Here is a 21,155-nt window from a genome sequence, read left to right as displayed (position 1 = left end):
CTAGTCATCCTGGGGGCAACAACAAATGCCACTGAAGACAAACAATTCCCAAGGATGTCTTGGGTTGAGTAATATTCTGTAAAAATCAAGCCATTCTCCTGGGCGGATGTGTTATAACAGATAATATGATGTTATATTGTGCTTCGTGAACCAGACTCAATGTGCTCACAAAACCTTTCCCCAAGAAATACAGTGTTGTTATTATGAACAATGTGTTGTTTGGATAATACTAAATGACTTCTGATCAATTTCTCCCTAGGTGTACTGTTGGCCTGTCACTGAATAATTGCTGTCTCTGTGGTATCCAGAAGCGATAAGCCACACCATGCCCTACAATGATGGGAACCATTTCATTAATGTGACCTTCATATAAGTAGATTACCCATTTGGCTCAGGAACAGGCTGACTAAAACACAGAGGGAAGCACTTGAACAATGTGAGCACAGCGAGGTGCAGCACGGCTCGATATGCGACTCTAAATCAGTCACATAAATGTGGCATCCATTGGAACAAAGGGTGACACAATGGCTGTCACTAAATGCATGTGCCTTCACTTTTAATACACTTTTCAGTGTGTTCTGTAGATTAACACCCCAGAGGTGGGCCTGTCATTGGCCAGATGAGACACACTTACAACGCTCTTGCCTTGGTTGACATTAATAAAATGTGCACAGATTCAACTGGTGCTTGACTATTTAATTGCTTGCTGTAAATGCCACTGTTCCACTAGATTTTGGATTTTCCATATAACTTTACTTGGCTGCTGCAATGTTGACACATGCAATTAAAATACCAAGTCAGATGATGGGTACAAGGAGACATAATTTAAATCAGGGTTTTTTTGCATATGAAGCTGTTATGCAGTAAATAATCTCTGCCAACCCTCTTACTATTGCCTATAGCACCGAATGAAGGGTACTCACCAAGATATTCACCATTTATTGCAAAGGCAACGTACTGTAGTGTCAGCTTCATATGGGTCAATAAGGGTGCTCAGCTCTTACCTTTTCCAGCAGTTTTTGCAGAGAAAACCATAATTTGGACCTCAATGTGTCGTCTAAGTCAGTGGTTCCCAACCTTTTTTCCCAACACACACACACACACACACACACACACACACACACACACACACACACACACACACACACACACACACACACACACACACACACACACACACACACACACACACACACACACACACACACACACACACACACACACACACACACACACACACACACACACACACACACACACACACACACACACACACACACACACACACACACACACACACACACACACACACACACACACACACACACAGGGGGGGCGCAACAGCGGTAATTAAAGTTTAAAAGTCTCAAAGATGCTACAACTACTGTCACAAACTGGATGAATGTGAATTATTTTGTTTGTAAAAAAAAAAGAAAAAAAAAAGTCTAAATATTATATTTGGCCTCAAATCATCTGAGGCCTGGCAGCCCCCCTGGGATCTTTGGCGCCCCCCCAACCTGGGGGGGCGCCCCCCAGGTTGGGAACCACTGGTCTAAGTAACGCGGACGCAAAGCACCAAACACCTTAGCTCAGTTTTATTGGTTAAAAGACCCCAAGGCAAAAATGCCCAGAAATAAATCTACCTTTTTATGCATCGCCATGTTTTTAATGAAACAACACCTTTAAAATCCCTGCAGACTACTTGTAAAATGTGAAAAAAATCCATTCAGTCTTAAATCAATCCAGGAAAAGGCATTGAGCCTTAAGCAAGAAGATTTTGTATTGCTATCCTCACTTCTTTTTATTTATTTCTGTTAGATTTTGTCACACCCGTATTCCCAGCTCAATTCACCAAACTCTCTTAACTGCATAAACTTGAATTGCTCTCTTCAATCGGATTAACACCACCTGTTCATGAGGATGTTTGTATTCATGAGATTTGAACATTAGCATACTCAACGCCTCCAAAATGCCATAAAGGGTGAATGGAGAGGAACAAGTCACCTCTTCACTAAAAAAGTTTCCCAAGAGTAAAAAGAAAAACATCTGACCTTTACATGTAGCAGTTGAAACATAGCACTTGTAGTGAATAGATTGAGATTAAGTTTAATACGATATTAAAAAAAAACAATGTTTTTGTTTTTTGGTTATATAATTTTATTAATATTGATTGAAATAACAATTTTACCTATTCAAATTGTACCTATGAATCCCTAACATTAAAGTGTTATCAATGTATTTTCCTCCTTGTGGATAGACTGTCTATCCATGAAACATAAGAAAGGGTTGGACCACTCGTCAATTTAGTTTTTACCCAAAAGAAAATGTCAAGTCAACAAAATGTTAGAATTTGAAAATGTTGGGAAAATACTGAATGTACTCTTACAATATCAGAGTAGCACATGATAACAAAGGCCCTACGTAGCTGTGTACGTAACAGGATGTATGATTACCAAGAAGAGCGTCAGGACACACTGTTTTAGGCATGATAGCTATGTGACAACGATAAACATGATGATTCAGCCTCTAGGGAGATCGGCATATGACTGTCATGTTTATTGCTTACGTGGGCCTTAGCTAATCTGAACTAAGCATAGAATACTGCTTTGAACCGGTATACATGTATCTTGTGACTGAATAACACCCTCTCTTATAAAGCATCTGAAGGACACTGTTCTGGGTACTAGTTGTCCCATATGCTCTGTATGATGAATACTTCAATTCTTGCAAGGATAATAAATACATGTATCCTGATATTGATAGTCAAGCCGGTGACGAGTGATATTTTTCTAACATAAAATTAGAATACATTTCTGGAAGTGCCCCTAACAAAGAAATCTGTTTTAACTACAAGTTCTTTAATGGGACCCAATGACGTTATGCAGAAATTCTAGGTATTTTTCACTCTTATTTCAAATCCCTTTCTGGAAGTTTTCAGCTTAAGTGGTTGCAATTTTTGTAAATCTCTGGTCTGGAGCAGTGCTGTGCTGATCTATTCATAGATTTGCCAGTTGTATTGTTCTTTGAGTGCGAGTGGGGTTTGAAAGGCTGTGTGAAATAGCAGCGGGTTGCATGGGGTGATTGCCAGGAAGTGGCAGAGCTGACATGTTATCACTTCCCTACAAAGTGTCTCTGCCCGAGGGTTGTAAGCTGCTGAGAAATGCCATGGGGGTGTGAAGATTAGTATTAAGGTGAATCCACATGTACTCAGAAAAGATGACACAAAGGTTACATACAGTAGATACTCATAGATGGATAGAGAGATACAATGGCAGACTGAAGGGAATTTGATAGAAATGTGTACTGTGAGCACATTTAAAATTGACACAATCTTAACAGAGTCCTGTGCAAAAGCAGTATAACATTACCCAATAATTAAACTGGGGAAGGGGTTGCTAATATAGTGTGACCTGAAGATAAAGGAGAAGATAAATACGTATTCTAGAGTCAAAGCAGTAGGCAAATTAAAAGAGTCAATTATGCATAATGCGATGCCATACTACTGAGCTAGGCCAAAGCCACTTTTCATTCCTTTCATATTGAGATGAGGAAAGATCCCATCCAGAGAGAGAGAGAGAGAGAGAGAGAGCATTAACAAGAAGGGGTAGATGCCGACGTGTCTACAGGCAGCAGCAGAGAGTCCTGGTGTCAACATGAGAGAGGGTGAATGACACGCCACTGAGAAGCGCGGGCAGCACACAGGTGTCAGCGAGTACTCTGCCCCAGGGCCAATGGCAGAGTGATGCTTACGAGACAAGGCAGAGGCGTATAAACCTTGTCGCGCGCTACAGGGGCCTCTGTTACCATGTCTTCTCCCTCTCCACCTCGCCTTCCCTCTTATTTCATGCATTGCATCACCAGAATGAACAAGCGGCAATCGACACGCCGGGAGATACAAGTAGTGACCTCGCTGTGTGCAAGTTTCTGCTAAAGTTAATGCGATTCTAGTGGATCTGTAGTTGCAGTACAGAAAAAAAGGTCTTGAATAACAACAAGGAAAACTTGAGTCTACTGTAGTCACTAGCAAACATCATATCAGTGTGCGGATGCCAGCGAATATGCATTGCAAATTTGTGGCAGGACAATTCTGACTGATGGCAGTATTACGAAGCAGTTGAAGAGTTCAGCAGTTATGAATCAGCATAATTCGATGACCGTTGAGCTAGATACGTACTTGTAAGTTTTTAGTAAGCTTTTATGCCATCTTGGTGTTAGCTTGTTTGGTCGTGCCTTGAAGCAAATTGTGAAAGTGACAAACAGAGACTTGAAATAAATTACATTTCAGCTTCACCTCGTACATAAGCAGAGAAACAAGGAAAACCATTGCTGTGAATCCGGAGCTGATGTTATCCATTAAATCCACAGTTCTAAGTGGTTTTGACAACCAAGGCAAAGTCAGCTCATTCACACAGCATGATTTTCACAGGAAATAGCCTTTTAACGTGAATGTTATTATGGCTTTTCAAAATTCATTAAACTGGATTCAAAATGACTGGCTGATATATTGCATTTATTCCCAGCATCACAGATCCAGATGTTGAAAAACTGAAATCTGCTCTTTGAGAAAACTAAAAATAATGCTTTTATTCCGTACGTATAAGTCCTGTACTTATCTGCTAAATGTCATTCTAGGCTCAATGTATTTTCCTTCTTAGTTTACTGAAATCAACAGTCCTACTGAGATAGAGTGCAGCACCTCTCAATTAATGCAATATATCATTTTAGAGTTTGAGCTGCAGTGTGTTATTCACTGAACTTTAAAGATTATAGGTTGTGTTTGAAAAGACCAAAGCAAAATGCGGACAAACAAGGATAAAAAAGAGCTAACCAGATCTGAAACCACTCATTATATTTAAAAGGTTTCGGAAACTTGAGTAGGGTGTAAAAGCTAGGGTAAACAAAGCTAATTCATTTGATAAGAGACATAAGAGTCCTTTGCCTACAACGTTTGATATACTACGGCCATTGAGGATAAAAAACACCCAACTGTGGAAAGCCACATCCACAATTGCCGTGCGGCATAAATGTTACTGCATTCGTGTTGCCCGTCAGAAAAAACAGATTCAAATGCATTAACACTTGATAACGGATACATGTCCACACATCCTCCACAAGAGCTGTGATGCCCCTTAAAAGAGAACATTGCCATAAAAAAAAAAAAAAAATCTATATTCATTAAAGTAAAGTGTTGGAGGTAAAAATAAAATATCTCTGTTGGAAAAGGTTTTCTTTCATTCTAGCGTAATCTATGGAAAGCTATTTATGTGGCGCTTGTGTAGTTGTTTTGAACATGTAGCTACTTTATCAGAATGCAGGACTAGTGTTGTATGTGTGAATCGATTTGAACCAAAATAAGGTTTGATTAAACCTGTCCACAAGGAAGTCTGTAGATCAGTGGCGACCGGCCCATAGGGGTGATGGGGGCGCCGCCCCAGGCCGCCCCACCTCTTCCCACATTAAAAATTAAAAGAAAAAAGACAATTTTTAAATATATTTTTTAAATTTAAATTTTTAATGAACAAGGTAAATATTATATAATTGGTATAAGTAAAATGTATAATCTACAATAAAATCTCGTTTAAAATGGTGTTATGATGTCTAAAGTTACTGATAAGTCACATGTTTCCTGAAACAGTCAGGAAAAATAAAAATTAAAAAATATATATTTTCTTTAAAAATATATTTTTTAAATTTTAATTTTTAATGAACAAGGTAAATATTTTATAATTGGTATCAGTAAAATGTATAATCTACAATAAAATCTCGTTTAAAATGGTGTTACAATGTCTAAAGTTACTGATAAGTCACATGTTTCCTGCCTGGCCTTGCCCGTTTATCATTACCCTCCCTCGTCTGGGCGCTAAGAGAGGAGCCCTCAACCAGTGCAGCAGCAGCCACTAGCAGCTGACTGTTGCTATCTGTAAGCTATGGCTCCGAAACATAATTTCAGCCAATCAGCATCCTCAAATCTGATGATCACCGGGCGCCAATGTCAGCGCCCGGTTCAGGGTTATGGCTAGAAAGGATCCGTCTTGTGTAAAACTCTCGCGAGAGTTTGCGAGTCACGTGGCTGAATGTTTACGTTTGACAGGCAGCCTTTCAGTTACGATCGTTAACATCAGTGGGCAACAGCAAATGATGGTGAGAAGCTAAACTATCTATTAATTATTTCAATTACAGGGAGTGTGATTGTAACTGTGTGTGTGACTAGCTGGATGCACACACACAAACACACACACACACACACACACACACACACACACACACACACACACACACACACACACACACACACACACACACACACACACACACACACACACACACACACACACACACACACACACACACACACACACACACACACACACACACACACACACACACACACACACACACACACACACACACACACACACACACACACACACACACACACACACACACACACGTCTTAAATATGATTTAGAAGGTCTAAATGTGTTTTGGGGGAAATGTCCGGGCTGCAAAGTAACCAGTACGGTAATAGCCTTTCAGTTGCCCCCAACAATTTGTATTGAATGAAATCAACATGGAACCAGTAATCACTAACTTTGTTTCCCCCGGCTCCTTATTGGAGAACACCCAGCTAGTAACCTAGCAACCAAGCTTCAGCTTGCGGCAGTCAGAAACTCATGTATCTTCGAATCTAATTACAAATGAATATGGGGAAGTGTCAGTTCAACCGTATTTGGTTGGAAAACATCTAATTTAGTGCTTTGTTGAAACCAGTGGAGGGGAACGTGTTTGAAGCCCGCTGCACCTTTTGCAAAAATAAATAAGCGTTTGTTTTGCTAGTGCAGCGTTAGCTAGTGGAACGTTAGCTAGTGCAGCAGCTCCCGCAACAACACCGGGGGACCTCCGGGGCGACGTTTGGGTCTACGTCAACCCTAAAAGCGGAGATGCTGTAGACGCTAAATACCGTAGCTAAACACCAATCATACAACAGCGACGATGAAATAGTGTAGCGAATTTAATTTAAGGGGTAATTTCTCAAAATGTTCCCCGTGTGGTTTATTCACCATTACAATAGCCCCACCTAAAATAGCCGCCACTGCTGTGGATTGTACAAAAAAAACATTATTACCACTGTTTTTCAGTTTTATTGTGGTGATGCAGGCCAGTTGTTCAGAATGATGGACACAGGGACAAACATTTTTTTAAATGGGCCCCTCATGCAAGGCTCCATATACTAACTTTCTTTTTTTTTAACACTCCCAAAGTCAGTGTAAACCATCAAATTGTCATCTATAGCGGTTACTTCAATAAAATCACACTAACTGACAAGATAAGAAATACATAATTGTATTTATATTTCTGCATTGGTAATACTACGGTGTCATGTGCTGTTTACACGAGAACACAAGCGGTTGTATCTGCTACTTTTCTCTTTCGTATAGCCCGTTCGTTCACATGAGGCCGTAATGGAAACGCGAAAAACGGACCCCGCAAACGACAACGGGTCCCAAGGTGGATAGATTTGCAAACGGAACGCTCTGGGGGGCGAACGGCTCCGTGTGTACGCCCTATACGATCATTTCCTGATAACAATGAAGCCATAGCCCCACCTCTCCTGCTCACTGCTGTAGCTACTGTCAGTAGCTACTGCTACTGACCATGCTACAGATGTTAGTGTAAAATCTACAGCTCCTACCACAACCATCAGCAACAAGTGGACATTACATTGCATTTAACTGAGCTTTTATCCAAAGCGACTTACAATAAGTACATTCGACCAGGAAGATACAACCTTGAAGAAAACAGAATCATATAAGTACATCAGGTTTCATAGAGCCAAACATTTAAAGTGCTACTCAACTGGCTTTAGATAAGCCAGTCCTTTATTAGTATATAAGTGCTTTGTTAGTAATTCTATCGCTCGAAGTGGAGTCGAAAGAGATGAGTTTTCAGTCTGCGCCAGAAGATGTTCAAGCTATCTGCTGTCCTGATTTCAATGGGGAGCTCATTCCACCATTTTGGAGCCAGGATAGCAAACCCACGTGTTTTTGCTGATGGGAACTTGGGTCCCCCTCGCAGTATGGGTGCAGGGAGCTGTTTGGCTGATGCATAGCGGAGTGCACGTGCTGGGGTGTACGGTTTAACCATGTCCTGGATGTAGGAAGGGCCAGATCCATTCACAGCATGGTACACAAATACCAGTGTCTTGAAGTGGATTCTAGCATTTACTGGAAGCCAGTGAAGGGAGTGGAGGAGCGGCGTGGTATGGGAGAATTTAGGAAGGTTGAAGACCAGACGAGCAGCTGCATTCTGGATGAGCTGCAGAGGTCGGATGGCACATGCAGGTAGACCAGCCAGGAGGGAGTTGCAGTAGTCTAGGCATGAGATGACGAGAGCCTGGACCAGAACCTGCGCTGTTTTCTGGGTCAGCTGGGGACGTATCCATGGAGAATTACATGAACTACATGTTGCTAAATACACCACGGGGAATAAACAGAAGGGCAACCATGGCAACCATGCTCGGGGGTCTTCTTCGCTGCTTTTGGTGTATTTTGTGGCGAAAGTACAGCGCCACTTACAGGCCCGGCATATGTACTACATTACATTACATGTTACTTGTTACACGCTTTTATCCAAAGCGACTTACATACTCAATACTGTGGGCAATCCCCACAGGAGCAATTTGGGGTGAAGTGTCTTTCCCAGGGACACAACGACATGCTGACTACAGTGGGGTTTGAACCTTGATCCGAACACCAACACTCTATCCACAGCGGCACACGCCTAGTACAGCATCTCCAGCGCTCCCGAGCGGTCTTGTGTAAACTGAAGACTTTTTTGATAGCGTATTCGGTTCGTTTGCGTTTCGTATGCGTTCGCGTCTAAATGGGGTCTCAGTAGTCCATATGATGTTTTCTAAGATGCTTGGATAGGTATACAGTATACATTTCATTATTGTTGAGGCTCAGAGAAAAGGCTACGGCCCAGCTGTAAAGAACCATGGGGAATTTTTCAACTCCACTTGCATTAAATGCTTTTATACATATGGAATTTCTGTTATGCATTAAGTGTAAATGTGTCCTTCTAGCTTCCCAGCATTGCACAGCTTATAATAAATATGAAAGCTCTGCAGCTTTCAAACACAACACTATCGCTACTTCAATTCAAAACTATTATTGGGGAATCTTATGTTGCGTGATGTTTGTGCCGGAGCCGCTTCATCCAAAACAGCACTCCGGTTAGAGAGTAGACGCGGAGACAGGAAATACAGTCTTTGGACTTTATTTCAGCTTGAATGCTTCTTACAACAGCTGTAGCAGTATTGAATGATGAATGAATGGTTGAATGAAGATTGATGAATGAATTTAGAATAATTAAATGGTTTATTCTTCACGAATGCATTCTCTCTTTGACGGTAAGTATGTAGGTGACGATGCGACCGCAATAATGTCCTGTCATCAAACGCACATGGGTAAACAGCTCGAGGACCCGTAGCTGCGCTACTTAGCTGTCCCCAAATGTGCCTGACCAAAAAACACAAACGATACAACGCAGACCAAAGAAAACAAGGGGAATTTACAACAACTATTATTGCAGATTTTATCCCTACCAATCAAGGCTTCCCCAAATTCCTTAAATTATGTACAAATGAACAATTCATCACCTCCTCCAGCATATGCTTTTTCAGTTGTAAACCAAACTCAATACTAGCAGATATTAGCAAATAATGTTTTTAAGGCTGCTGAATCACACTTGCTAAGAGGATTTTGCTAAAAGTATTCTGGTGCTTACACACATCTTCGAAATCCAAAACCTTGGACATTAAGTAATGCATTAAGTACTTAATAGTAGTGTAAAAAGAAAATAATGTTTACGCCTCCTTGTATGACAATGTTCCTCCCAGGCTATTCCTCTGATCACTTATATTGCCACAGCAGACCCAGCATTTACTTTGTATTCACAGTGAGACATTTTTCTAAGCTCCACAATAAAGACAGACACTTTAATCAAAAATATCTTCTGGAGGGCAAGATGGAAGACATTAGCAAAGCTAGACATTTGCTGTGCAGCCAGAAAGTGGCAGCACTCTGTGCCAGCTTAGCCATGTCTGCCCACAGGACATCCCTTCACATAATGTCCACCGGGTCATTTAGCACACAAGAGGAGACCTGGCCAGCAAAATGTTTGGATGCTGGTGGATGAGTGTGTCCAAACTGGCCCAGCTATTGAGGCTTGCAATGTGATATCACACGGAGCCATGTAGGTACTGATGCCGTCCTGCATGCTTTACTGTTAAATTGCAGTTCCTGCACAAATGATCTATTCCATCACACAACACCTGACCCACAGAAAGACATTTCTGCCTCTCTAACAAGGTGAATACTGCAGGAAATATCAGTAGCAGAAATTGTGTGCTGGGCTGGATACCACAAATTACTGGACACCTTTGAAAAGGTTGAAAAGGTTTCCAATAAGGGCCAAGTCACATCTTTCTTATGCCATGTTCTCATATTATTGGAGGGAAGACAGAGATTGAACATATCTCCATTTGAATAACTTGTGAAAGATCAGTCACTGAGGTGGTTGAATGATTACAGAGAAGTCTTGTGAGGATTAAAGACAGACATGTGAATGCTATTTAAAATGGTGAAACCCGTAATTATGATGACCCTGATATGACATGAATGTGGCATTGGGTGCAGAAGTTGAGTTATGCTTTCATTGTACCTTTACTTGGTCATTAGGGATGTTCTTCATAGCAGTAATTTACAAGTACAAAGGGGCTCAAGTCATTAGAAGAACTCTTTCAGCAAGCCGCTTGGTCTGGTTCACTTTGTGCTTGATTGCTATCCGGTGTGTCTTTAAATAATTGGATTCTCCCCAGCACCTGATGATTTAAAGACTCACCTGATGGCAATCAACCACAAAGTGAATATGATGAAACAGCATGCTTAACACAAAGTTCATTACTTAAATAGAATAATGTGTATGTGTAAAATAGTGTCTTTCTGAGTCTCCTGGTGTGCTAGAGCTTGGATTTTTTTTTTTTCTTCCTTTATTTATCCAGATTGGTCCCATTGAGATCATAGATCTCTTTTTCAAGGGAAACCTTCAGCAATTAGGTTCCACATGAAACATAAAACAACATAAAACAATAGAGGATATCATACAACATATAAGCTACATTTACATACTTATCAACATTTACAAATACCCATAGTTTCAAAGAGCATTTCACTTAGACTTGCTTTAAAAACATTCAGAGGAATACAATTGCTCAGTTTCAATTTTAGCTGTAGAAGTGGCGCTGCACACATAGAAGTTGTCTTACTTAAGACAGTCCTTGCTCTTGGCACATCTAACAATACTACATCATGCGATCTCAAACAATAGCTGCTTGCAACTCTCTGTGTTATCAGTGAACAGATGTAATACGGGAGTATACCAAACATGGCTTGATAAATAAACGTGTACCAATGACTGAGCCTCCGTACAGTAAGTGATGGCAAACCTGCCTTGGCATACAGGGTACAGTGATGTGTAAGTGCTTTACAACTTGTGACAAATCTCAGTGCACTTTGTTAGGTGGCATCTAACTTGTTCAGGCAATGGGCAGGTGCATTCATATACAAAAAATCACCATAGGTAAAAAGGTCACAGTGACTAGCCTTTTCCTGGCCTCAAGCGAGAAACAGGACTTGTTTCTGAAAAAGAAACCTAGCCTAACCCTCAGCTTTTTAAGCAGGTTATTGACCTGAAGTTTAAAAGTGAGAGAATCATCAAGCCAGATACCTAGGTATTTATAACAGGCAACCACTTCAAGTATTATTCGTTGCGCAATTACAATATCCAAAACAGACTCTGGTGTGTTTTTAGCTTTTGAAAAGAGCATTACCTTAGTTTTTTCAACATTTAAAAGAAGCTTTAGTTCAGAGAGCTGAGTCTGAATAATGTTAAAAACAGTCTGCGATTTATTTTGGTTGACAGTTAACAGTTAATTTGATTGTTTAACCCAACTTTAGTATGTTCCTTTGTCTCCCCTTTTAGTGTTCAGTGTCTTCCTGGACAGGTAAATATTTCCCTTGGTTGAATTTATATTGTTCTTGAGACAACATGTTGCTCATCAGACTCATCACTCAATTTTTGATGAAAATGTCCAAGGCTCCAACTCACGGTCATGGTGTTGGCTGACAATCACCACATCACCTGCAATATTTGTCTGCATCTAAATCTACTGTTTATAGTTACTGGTCATTTTCTGGAAAGTTAGCCTTTAATTAATAATAGGTCATACTGCTTTTCTTCCCTGGCATTCAGCACCGACCTTTGGCTGATATGTGGGATTTGTGCAATGAATGTGACTTGGCGCCTGTAAGACAGCCAAGTGATGCCTGCCTACTTAGCAGAGACAAGTGAAAGGTCAGTGCACTCCTGGTGCTTAGAGGTTCAAGACTCAAGTCAACAGATTCAAACCTGCGGCTGAAAATCAATCATGCCCTTCAGAAGAGTGAAAGCACTCCACACCTTCTAGCTGTGATTCCTAGGAGGGGGGATAACATGAGAGATGGATGGATAAACAGAAAGAAATAGAGAGGACTGAAGTTGTTTTTTGTAATGTATGTTTTCAGTGAGGCATGACGACAGCGTGTGGGAAAGCACACTATAGGGTTTACAGCTAACCCTTTAAATGCCTTGCAATGAGCACGGATGAGTAGGTTGTGAGCACCTCTATCCATTGTGTACATGTCTGGCAAGACAACAGTTGAAGGAAAGCTGCCATGAAAAGAGCTGTATGCTATGAAAGCACGTCATCTGCCTAATTACTCAAGAATTACAGCCTTGTCTGAATTGGAAATGAGGTATAGATGGATTTGTTTTCTCTAGAAATAATAAATGCTATTTTTCTGTAGATGTCTTGAAGAACAGATGGAGGGCACACAGAGTTCATGTCTTCAATATAATTCCTATAAAATGAGCAGTTGTGTTTTTTCCTTCAATTTGACAAGTCATTTATTGCTTTTTCTATAATGGTCGTCGAGTCAATTTTGGCTTGTATTTCAAGCTACAAGTTAGGTCTACTTCAGGTACTGTGGAGCCATTTGTGAGTGCAACTGCTGAGAACATTAAATCAATGGTTACCCTGTGGACAGGCATCCCCATAAAATGTACACAGGCAGTCTTCATGGACTGTAAATATCAAGAAACTGCAGGAAAAAGACATATAAAACCCCAAACTTTGAGCTATTACCACCGACATGCACATTCATGGCCAGAGTAAGAATGTGTAAAAGAGAAATGGGAAAGCTACAGCTCAAGGCTGAGACAAATTATTTCTCTTATCTATATAAATGGCACCTTTTAAGATTATTATTTTTTTTTTTTTCGATGTTTGCGTGGCGGAGCAAACAAAATGCCTTCACAGTGATTTCAGCATACTGTCACTAATTGTGTCATTAGTGGGGTGGCAAGTATAAGTAGTGACAAGCTGTTTGTTTATTGTAATAATACTCAATGCTGACACCGTTGACTATGCTAACAGTACAACTTGGTGCTCTTTTCATTCAAGGTTGCCAGACTGCATATTAACGTGACAGGTATGGCACATCATCTGCTGTCTGTGATTACAGTGAACTAAATAATGGCTTGACATTTAATTCCCAAATGATATCCTCTTCAATCACTTTGAATACCAACTTTTGAAATATGATATAGCGGTAACATACAAACAACTTCCTCTTTAATCAACTATACTTTAATCATGCTATTGAAAAGCACAGATGTAACAAAAAAATGTATATATAGTGATATACTTCTAGTGGCATGTGTTTAAATGACAATTAAGACTCAACACAAATAACTGTTTAGGCCAAAGAGGTTAATGAGTAATATGTAAGAAATTACCATTTAATAACACTAAGCACTCAACTTATAATGTAGTCACGGATTTATAGAGAGATGCACACATCTACAGGCACACAGAATAAAGCACACAGAAAGCTACAGTGAGGAGAGGAGCAAAGGGAAGACAAAGTGAGAACTGACAGAGAGAGAGAGATAAGCCGAGGAAAAAAACTCAGGGGACGTTGGGGCTTTTGGATGGGGGGGGGCTGAAGGAGAAGGAGAGCAAAATGACATACTCAGGAGCAGTGAGGCAAAAGTCTCATGTGATTTAGAGTAGATTTAGAAGGGGAACTGCTGCGGGGGGAGATAAGCAGCACGGAAAACTGCTCAGACCACAGGTTTGCAACACTTGGGCCAGAGAAGTAGCCTCAGTACAGGAGGCAAATTCAGAGTGGGACCATGTCAGATAGCAGCTTATCCCTCCTTGTCTCTAGCCACACACACAGTGGAAATACATATTCATACCCTTCCCAAGTGCCCAGTGCTAAAGACTTCCCCAAAGGATTGAGTCTGTGAGTTCAATGTAAATGAGCATTCACAGTGGTTGAATGATAGGGCTCTCAAAAGGTCTCTTCCCCCACCAAAACATCTCAAATGTAATATCTGTGTTCAAGCCGGTTCAAGCACATGAGCCATACTTCATTCACATATTCTATTTGAAATAAAAAAAGCAATTAATAAAGCATTTTAATGATTAAAAAATGAGTTTAAACTGCACAAGGGATGTTTTGGTTAGTAGTTGGAAGGGCTGCATGATAAGTTGTATTTCAATTACAATCATTGCATCTATGCAACTTCATTCTTACATGACGACAATCCTGCTGTAAAATAATTAACCGGTAGATCCACTCTTAAGGTCTGCCTTGATAGACTGTGCAGTGACTATGTACTACGTTTGAGAGAAATATAAAAGTAAGAGGGTAAAAAAAAAAAGCTTTGACAACCATTAAAACACACACTTGCAGTAGATGAATTTATCAAGATGACACTATCAAAGCCCTGACAGGTACCAGAAAATACCTTTAGTAAGGTGTATTTTGGAAGCTGAAGTTTGGACAGGAAATGCTTCTGGATTGCAATAGAACTGAAGGTAAAAAGTTAAAAAGATGTATAAATTAAAAACACTTATTATATAAGTCACAGTCATCTTGGGTAATCTTGGGTATAGATCCAAGCAAAAACGAATGCAATAAATATTTAAATCCAAGTTTATTTTCACTATGAATTGTAGGAGAACATTTGATTTGAGCAAGAATATTATTATTCTTATAAAATAATCTCAAAGTAACCCCTGCAGGGAGCCGTGCATACTGTTGGCTTAACAAGCTGTTATAGCACTCATACAGATCCAGCAGACACAGAGCAACACTGCCCTTCCAGTGGGCTAACTACTGTCACATCGACAGATACAAGCTCAATATTCACTGTTGTTTTTGGCCCTAAACAAAAAGCTTAATGCGTGCAAAGCGCATTAGTTGGTTGGCGATTCTCTGACAACTATTTATCCTGATGCAGGTTTAAAACAAATATAAGGTTCTGAACAAACAAATGCCTCTTTAGAAAGAAACAGCATAAGGTGTTTTCCTCAAACCTTTAAAAAGCCATGGGCAACTGCTGCTACAGTAGCATCTAGGGTATGAACCATTTACGTTAGCCAACAATGACTAGGAGCCGCGTATCTCCCTCTGACAGATGGAAGGGCCCCGCTATAAAGCAGGAGTAGAAATCATTAAGTCAGGGAAAGCCCTGCAGAGTTGTTTTAATTGTGGGCTCTGAAGCTGAAGGCATAGCTCACCTGATTGCTGCCATAACTAACTGCCTTTACAGAGACAGATGAGATCTTCTGTGGACGTTTAGAGAGTGATTTGTGTTCAGGAGGATCCTCAGGGAGAAGACGATATAGGAGAGCTAGAGAGGCGAGGAATGATGAGCAGATTGGACGCTCTCCGCTGGAGAGAGCCTCGCCCAGCAGGAGAGGCTCGAGCACCTGGCTAATGCTTTCACAGCTCATAATTTATAGCAGGCCTGCCACTGTGTATGGTTAGCACTGTCAATATGACGCCTACAGAGGTTGGTACCTATGGTCCTGACCTTCTGTGTGTGTCAGACACAGCACTCATTCAAAATGTAATCAATGGCCTTTCAAAGGGCTATGCTGCTGCGCCTGTGTATCAATCACCGAATAAAGCTGAGCAACGGGAGAACGTGAGCGCACACACAAAGTGCTGGATTACAAAAGATGTATGCAGTGCAGCCAAACTCATCTGTTTAAGAAATACACGAGTACCACCAACACATCACACAGTCAAGCGGGCACTCATTGTCAAAAGCAAGTCAGATGTAAACAAAGAAAGACACACACCTCAACTGATGTGCTGACAGGGTTACAGTTGGGGCAGGATTTACATTACTGTGTTATGCATTAAGGCATATCACATTATGTTAAAGAAGAAAGTCTGCCAACTCTTAAGTAAATCAGTTAGTAAATCAATCCACTTAAAACAAGCATTTCTCTAACTCCCGGAGACTGCATTGTGCCAGCCAACTTTGCTATCAGGACATAAAAAGCTTCAGGGTCAGTCTAGAATCTCCTCAAAGTGCAGAAGAGCCAAATGGACAGCCACTGTTAAGACTAGTACTCACAAGCATTTTCATTATTTCATCACATCATGAGGAGGAGCTACAGCTGGAATGTTAATAATCCATGTTTGTTTTTAATTATAGACAACTTCTTGGACGCCTCCTGAGTCACAGTACAAACAAAGCCCTGGCCCCGTACAACCGTGTATCGTAGCAGTAAGTCATGTAAGAGCACTTTAGATTATGTTCCCTCATCCTGCATCTCTCTCAGCCAGTTTAACAGTCTAAACACTTAATCTTGTCAAAAGCGACTCTTAATAAACTCAGAGGGAAGCTCGGCTCAACCCTCAGAGAGAAACAAATGCGGTTTTCAGCAGTATGATCTGCAGCATCTAACCCGAAGCGCTAATGCATATTTATACTCAAAACTCATTAATCAGTCATGCGCGGAAAAGACGGCACGATAAAGACGGAGGCAGAATCACAACTGGTGCCACTGGCTGAGCACAGTAATGGGCAGATAGCTATCGTTATTACAAAAATGATAAATGTAGGAAGAATAGTGACTTCACAGCCATTCCCCGCAGTTCAAGGGAGAATATATGATTTACCTAGAGATGAAATATTTATGAATGTATATCTGAAGCTGAATGGAAGATGTAAATGTGTGAGAAGGTGTTTTTGAGATACTTTGTCTACTCTCTCCAGCCTTTATCACTGTCCCTCCCTGTCTGGCGCTTCAGCCTAAGCTGCTCTTTGATGTGTGAATGTTCAGGCAGAGGCAGCTGCATCAACAGTTTGTCCAGCAGACGTACCTGTACTCTTCCTGGGTGAAGATCGGGATGCGGGAAGGCTGAAGAACAGTGATCTCCACCATTGTGCTGTTAGTCTTCACCGGCTCTCCATCATCAAAGGCTATCACAAACAACTGCAGTGGGCAGGAGAGCAGACATGAGCAACCCTCGCATGCAAATGCAAACAAAACATTATTATTATTTTCCACCACACTACTTCTCACTACACAAGTAATTCCCTTTCTGAGGTTGCCAGGCCTTTTTCATACACATGTTCTGCATCCTAATAAAGAAAGACTGGCAAAATAGGATCTGCCAAGCAGCCTGCAAATCTCCCAGAGAGCAAGTATGAATGTATTGATCTGCATTCATAGACTGTGGAGACTTGAGCCTCGGGGGAAGCAGGGGGGAGAGGGTCGGCAGGAAGGGGAGATAGGCAGGAGGACGCTAGACACATTTGTAAAGAAACTAAGAAATAAAACCAGAAGTACAGTGGTAACAAGACAACATGGGAGGGTGTCACATTTGGACCTTATATCCCCGTGTAACCTGCTCCCAACTAGACATGTTCCTTTCTTCTTGAATCAGCAAAAAAGAAAAAACATGTGGAGGGACTTAGATCGATCGATAGGAACACTCAATATTACTGGTTACACAAGAAAGGCAATACCACTGGGACAGTAATTATACCCTAAAACTGTTGTTTGATAATAAAAAAAACAGCTGGTTGTCACTGCAGCTTATAGCACAGTAAAACCCATAGACTGTATATATAAAAATAGTACAACATGCAAGGCAGAGAGCTGAATATGAGAAGCAGCCAGTGTCTACGCTGTTTAAAAGAACACTGTGATTATTGTATTCCTGACATGCAGTGGAATGGTATCTTAAAGATATTTTTTAATCAAATAATACATTATACAAGTCAGAGCCACCATCGTGATGTTTTAATTGTCCTCTCAACATCATTGAATACAATGACATACATCATTCAAGGAATCCTTGAGAAAAGTTGAATGAATTAATAAAAGAAGATACATTACTGCCAAACCTGACAGTATAGCCATTAATGACAAGCAGTGGACTAGGTGTCTTGACTAATTAACAGTATAATAGTAATAGCTTGGAGTTAATCATCACTATTCACACCATAATTACTGCCACTGACCTTAAAGGTGACACTGGGCTCCTCATTGAGGTTGACCTTAGTGATGATCCTTCCAGTTTCCTCTTCCACATCAAAGATGCTCCCGCTGTACGGTGACATGTCCAGGTCCACTTTGTAGCGGACAAAACTTGCCGGAGTGCCCTGGAGGAAGGAGAAAGAAGAACATGAACCACATCAATCCAAACATCCAGACACAACCTTTCACTTTTCACAAAAAAACAATCCAACGGTGAAAATGAGAGGGTATGTCAGAGTTATCCGGTTCTACAAATTTGACAAGGGCGAAGCGATATTGCTTAGACATAAAACTTAATTGCTGTTACATTTTGTGTCCTCATCATGCAACAGAGCTGAAGTAGTTTAATGAGAAAAGGTTGCTCTTCACTCTGTGAAAAATAACCCTAATTTCTCACTTCCCTCTCTCCTCATCAGACAGTCTAATGTAAACCATTCATTGATTCAGACTTTTTTACTTTCATTTTGAATAAAAAACTTCTCCATTAAACCCACCCTTTTAGTCTCCAGAGTAACACACTTTTACATTCATTAGCAAGAGTCTGGACTTTAATACGACCCTTTGATTAACATCTATCATGGTCCCTGATTACTAATCATCTCTATATCTCATTTTCTCCCAGTTTTCTCCCTTTGGACCCCAAATCCAGTCTGCTTCTTAATAAGCTTTTTAAAAGCTCTGCTGCCTTTGCCTGAACTGATTTCCCTCCCAAGGGACGAGGGTAAAAACCTGGGGCTAGAGAGAGAGGTAGATCCTGTAGTGGCAGTGGATCCCTGGGGAGGCTTACTCACACAAATGTGTCTCTAAGAGGTTGAAAAACTATCTAAGTGAATTCACTAAAGGGACTCTCAGAAAAAGGTTCTCATCTCTAAAAGCTCTTCAACTTGTTTTCTAACATGAAATGGAAAAGATGGCAGGACAAGAACATTCATGAAAAGAAATCTCCCACAAAAGAATCTCATACAAGGAAGACCTTCACAATGATGGCAGCACAAAACATTATAAATATTTTTGCTCAGTGCTAACCATATTATGAACATTTTAGTAAACTTATTTTTCATCCTACGAGTATTGCATGTTTGCCTTTTGAAACCCATATGTCTAAATTAGCTTTAAAAGGTCAGGAAAAAATAAAAACAATCCATGAAATAATCTGTATTAATACAATAACTTCCCTAACTAATAACACAATACCTTTCAAATGGGGTTTCTCATATTAACCTGTGCATACTGTACAAATCTAAAGGGAACGTTTTTTTCCAGGATCAGGATGGAGTAAAGTGCTGAGATACACTTTTCCAGTAACATCTGATGTTGCCCTCCTCTACAGACCTTTTCGACTCACATATTATTCATCTTTTATGTGACAGAGTAATTGTCCCGGCTGTTTCATTAACATTGCAGATATGTGACGAAGAATATAGACATACAGAACTTGCATCAAATAAATCTTGCTTATTGCAACAATAATGCTTTTTTATTCATGAATTGCTTTTCTTATATTTTTTAAAACACAAATCCAATTATCTTTAGTATAAAACAGCCAGTTCATGAATTAACAAGTTCAGAAGCAGAAGTGACGCTTCAGAGACACACATTGCAAAAGCAAGGCTTGAGCTGAGAGAGTGAAGCAGCAGAGACAAAACGTTCAAATAACTTTGTTTTTATTAGGATTGTTTGAAAACGACTGATTTATTTGATTTGCAAGTTACTGAGAGAACCAGTGAAGAAATAGGGGGAATCTCATCTTCACACAGTTCTGTGCTGTGATAAACGATGCCACAGAAAACATGCACATGTGTGGAATATCTGTGACCCCATATGCTCAGGCAATCTGCGCTTTCATGCAACCTCACAACCACTTGACCTCAATGCCATGTTTCAGCCTCATTGAGCGGAAAACTGTATGCGCCAGAGGCTGAGGAAGTTTTCTGGACTAAGCAGCTAAAAAAAAAACGTTTTAGTAACAAATAACAGTATAAAAAGCTTCTTCATGGAACATTGGTCTCCATGGTGATCAACCTTCTTATTCAGGGTGATATTAATTTGGAGGCTAGTATCGCTACTCCCAAGATGTGGGTGGGTAGATATTATGCCCTCTTTTTTACATTTAGGAACAAATAGAAGAGGTAATGTACACCATTATAACAGACAGATTATGCATTTTCCGTGTTTGTCGCATCAAGACTATAAACCAGAGTGTTTTCCCTTCTCGCTTTCTTTCTTTGAGCGCGCAGGTTTTTAGGAGCCAGTGTAATATTGTGTATGTGTTTGTGCGTGTGTGTGTGTGTGTACAACATCGTGTGTATATTTAGCAAGCATTAGACTAAGCCCTTTTCCACCAAAGGAATCTATGACAGGTGTCCTGTCAATAAAATGCTTTGAGCTCCCAAATCCAGGTCAATAAGAGACTGGGTTAGTCCTCTCCTGTTAGAAAATCTAATCCCTCTGTCTGTCAAACCACTTCCCAGAGTCACTCCCATGTCTCTCTGGCTACCGCTGTGCTCATGGTAACACAATGATTTCTTACATATCATTTGGGTCTTGGCACTGTTGAATATGTTTTTACTACACAAGATTGCTGTATGAGAACTGCTCAGGGAAAAAAAATCCTGTATAAGGAGAAAAGTTCACATTAAAAAGAATGATTTCATGGTTGCAAAGGCAGTGAGGGGGAGAAGGGGTGGGGAGGGGAAGC

The 21,155-nt window shown here is 40.5% G+C and overlaps 1 protein-coding gene across 1 annotated transcript in view; it reads right to left on the bottom strand.

The window, feature by feature from the left end:
* The window catches only part of LOC307044481 (protocadherin-15-like), a 189,984-nt gene that overhangs the window by 37,019 nt on the left and 131,810 nt on the right, over nt 1-21,155 (bottom strand). The window contains exons 24-25 of the mRNA XM_079689759.1: nt 18,442-18,582; nt 17,295-17,407 (exon numbers count right to left, since the gene is read on the bottom strand). Coding sequence (XP_079545885.1) covers nt 17,295-17,407; nt 18,442-18,582 — 254 coding nt within the window. The remainder of the gene's footprint in view (nt 1-17,294; nt 17,408-18,441; nt 18,583-21,155) is intronic.

This window comes from Notothenia rossii, assembly GCF_949606895.1.
Source record: "Notothenia rossii genome assembly, chromosome: 6".
In the NCBI taxonomy this organism is placed as follows: domain Eukaryota; kingdom Metazoa; phylum Chordata; class Actinopteri; order Perciformes; family Nototheniidae; genus Notothenia; species Notothenia rossii.
Note: the sequence above shows the minus strand (reverse complement) of the source record. Positions and strands in the feature narration are given on the sequence as shown.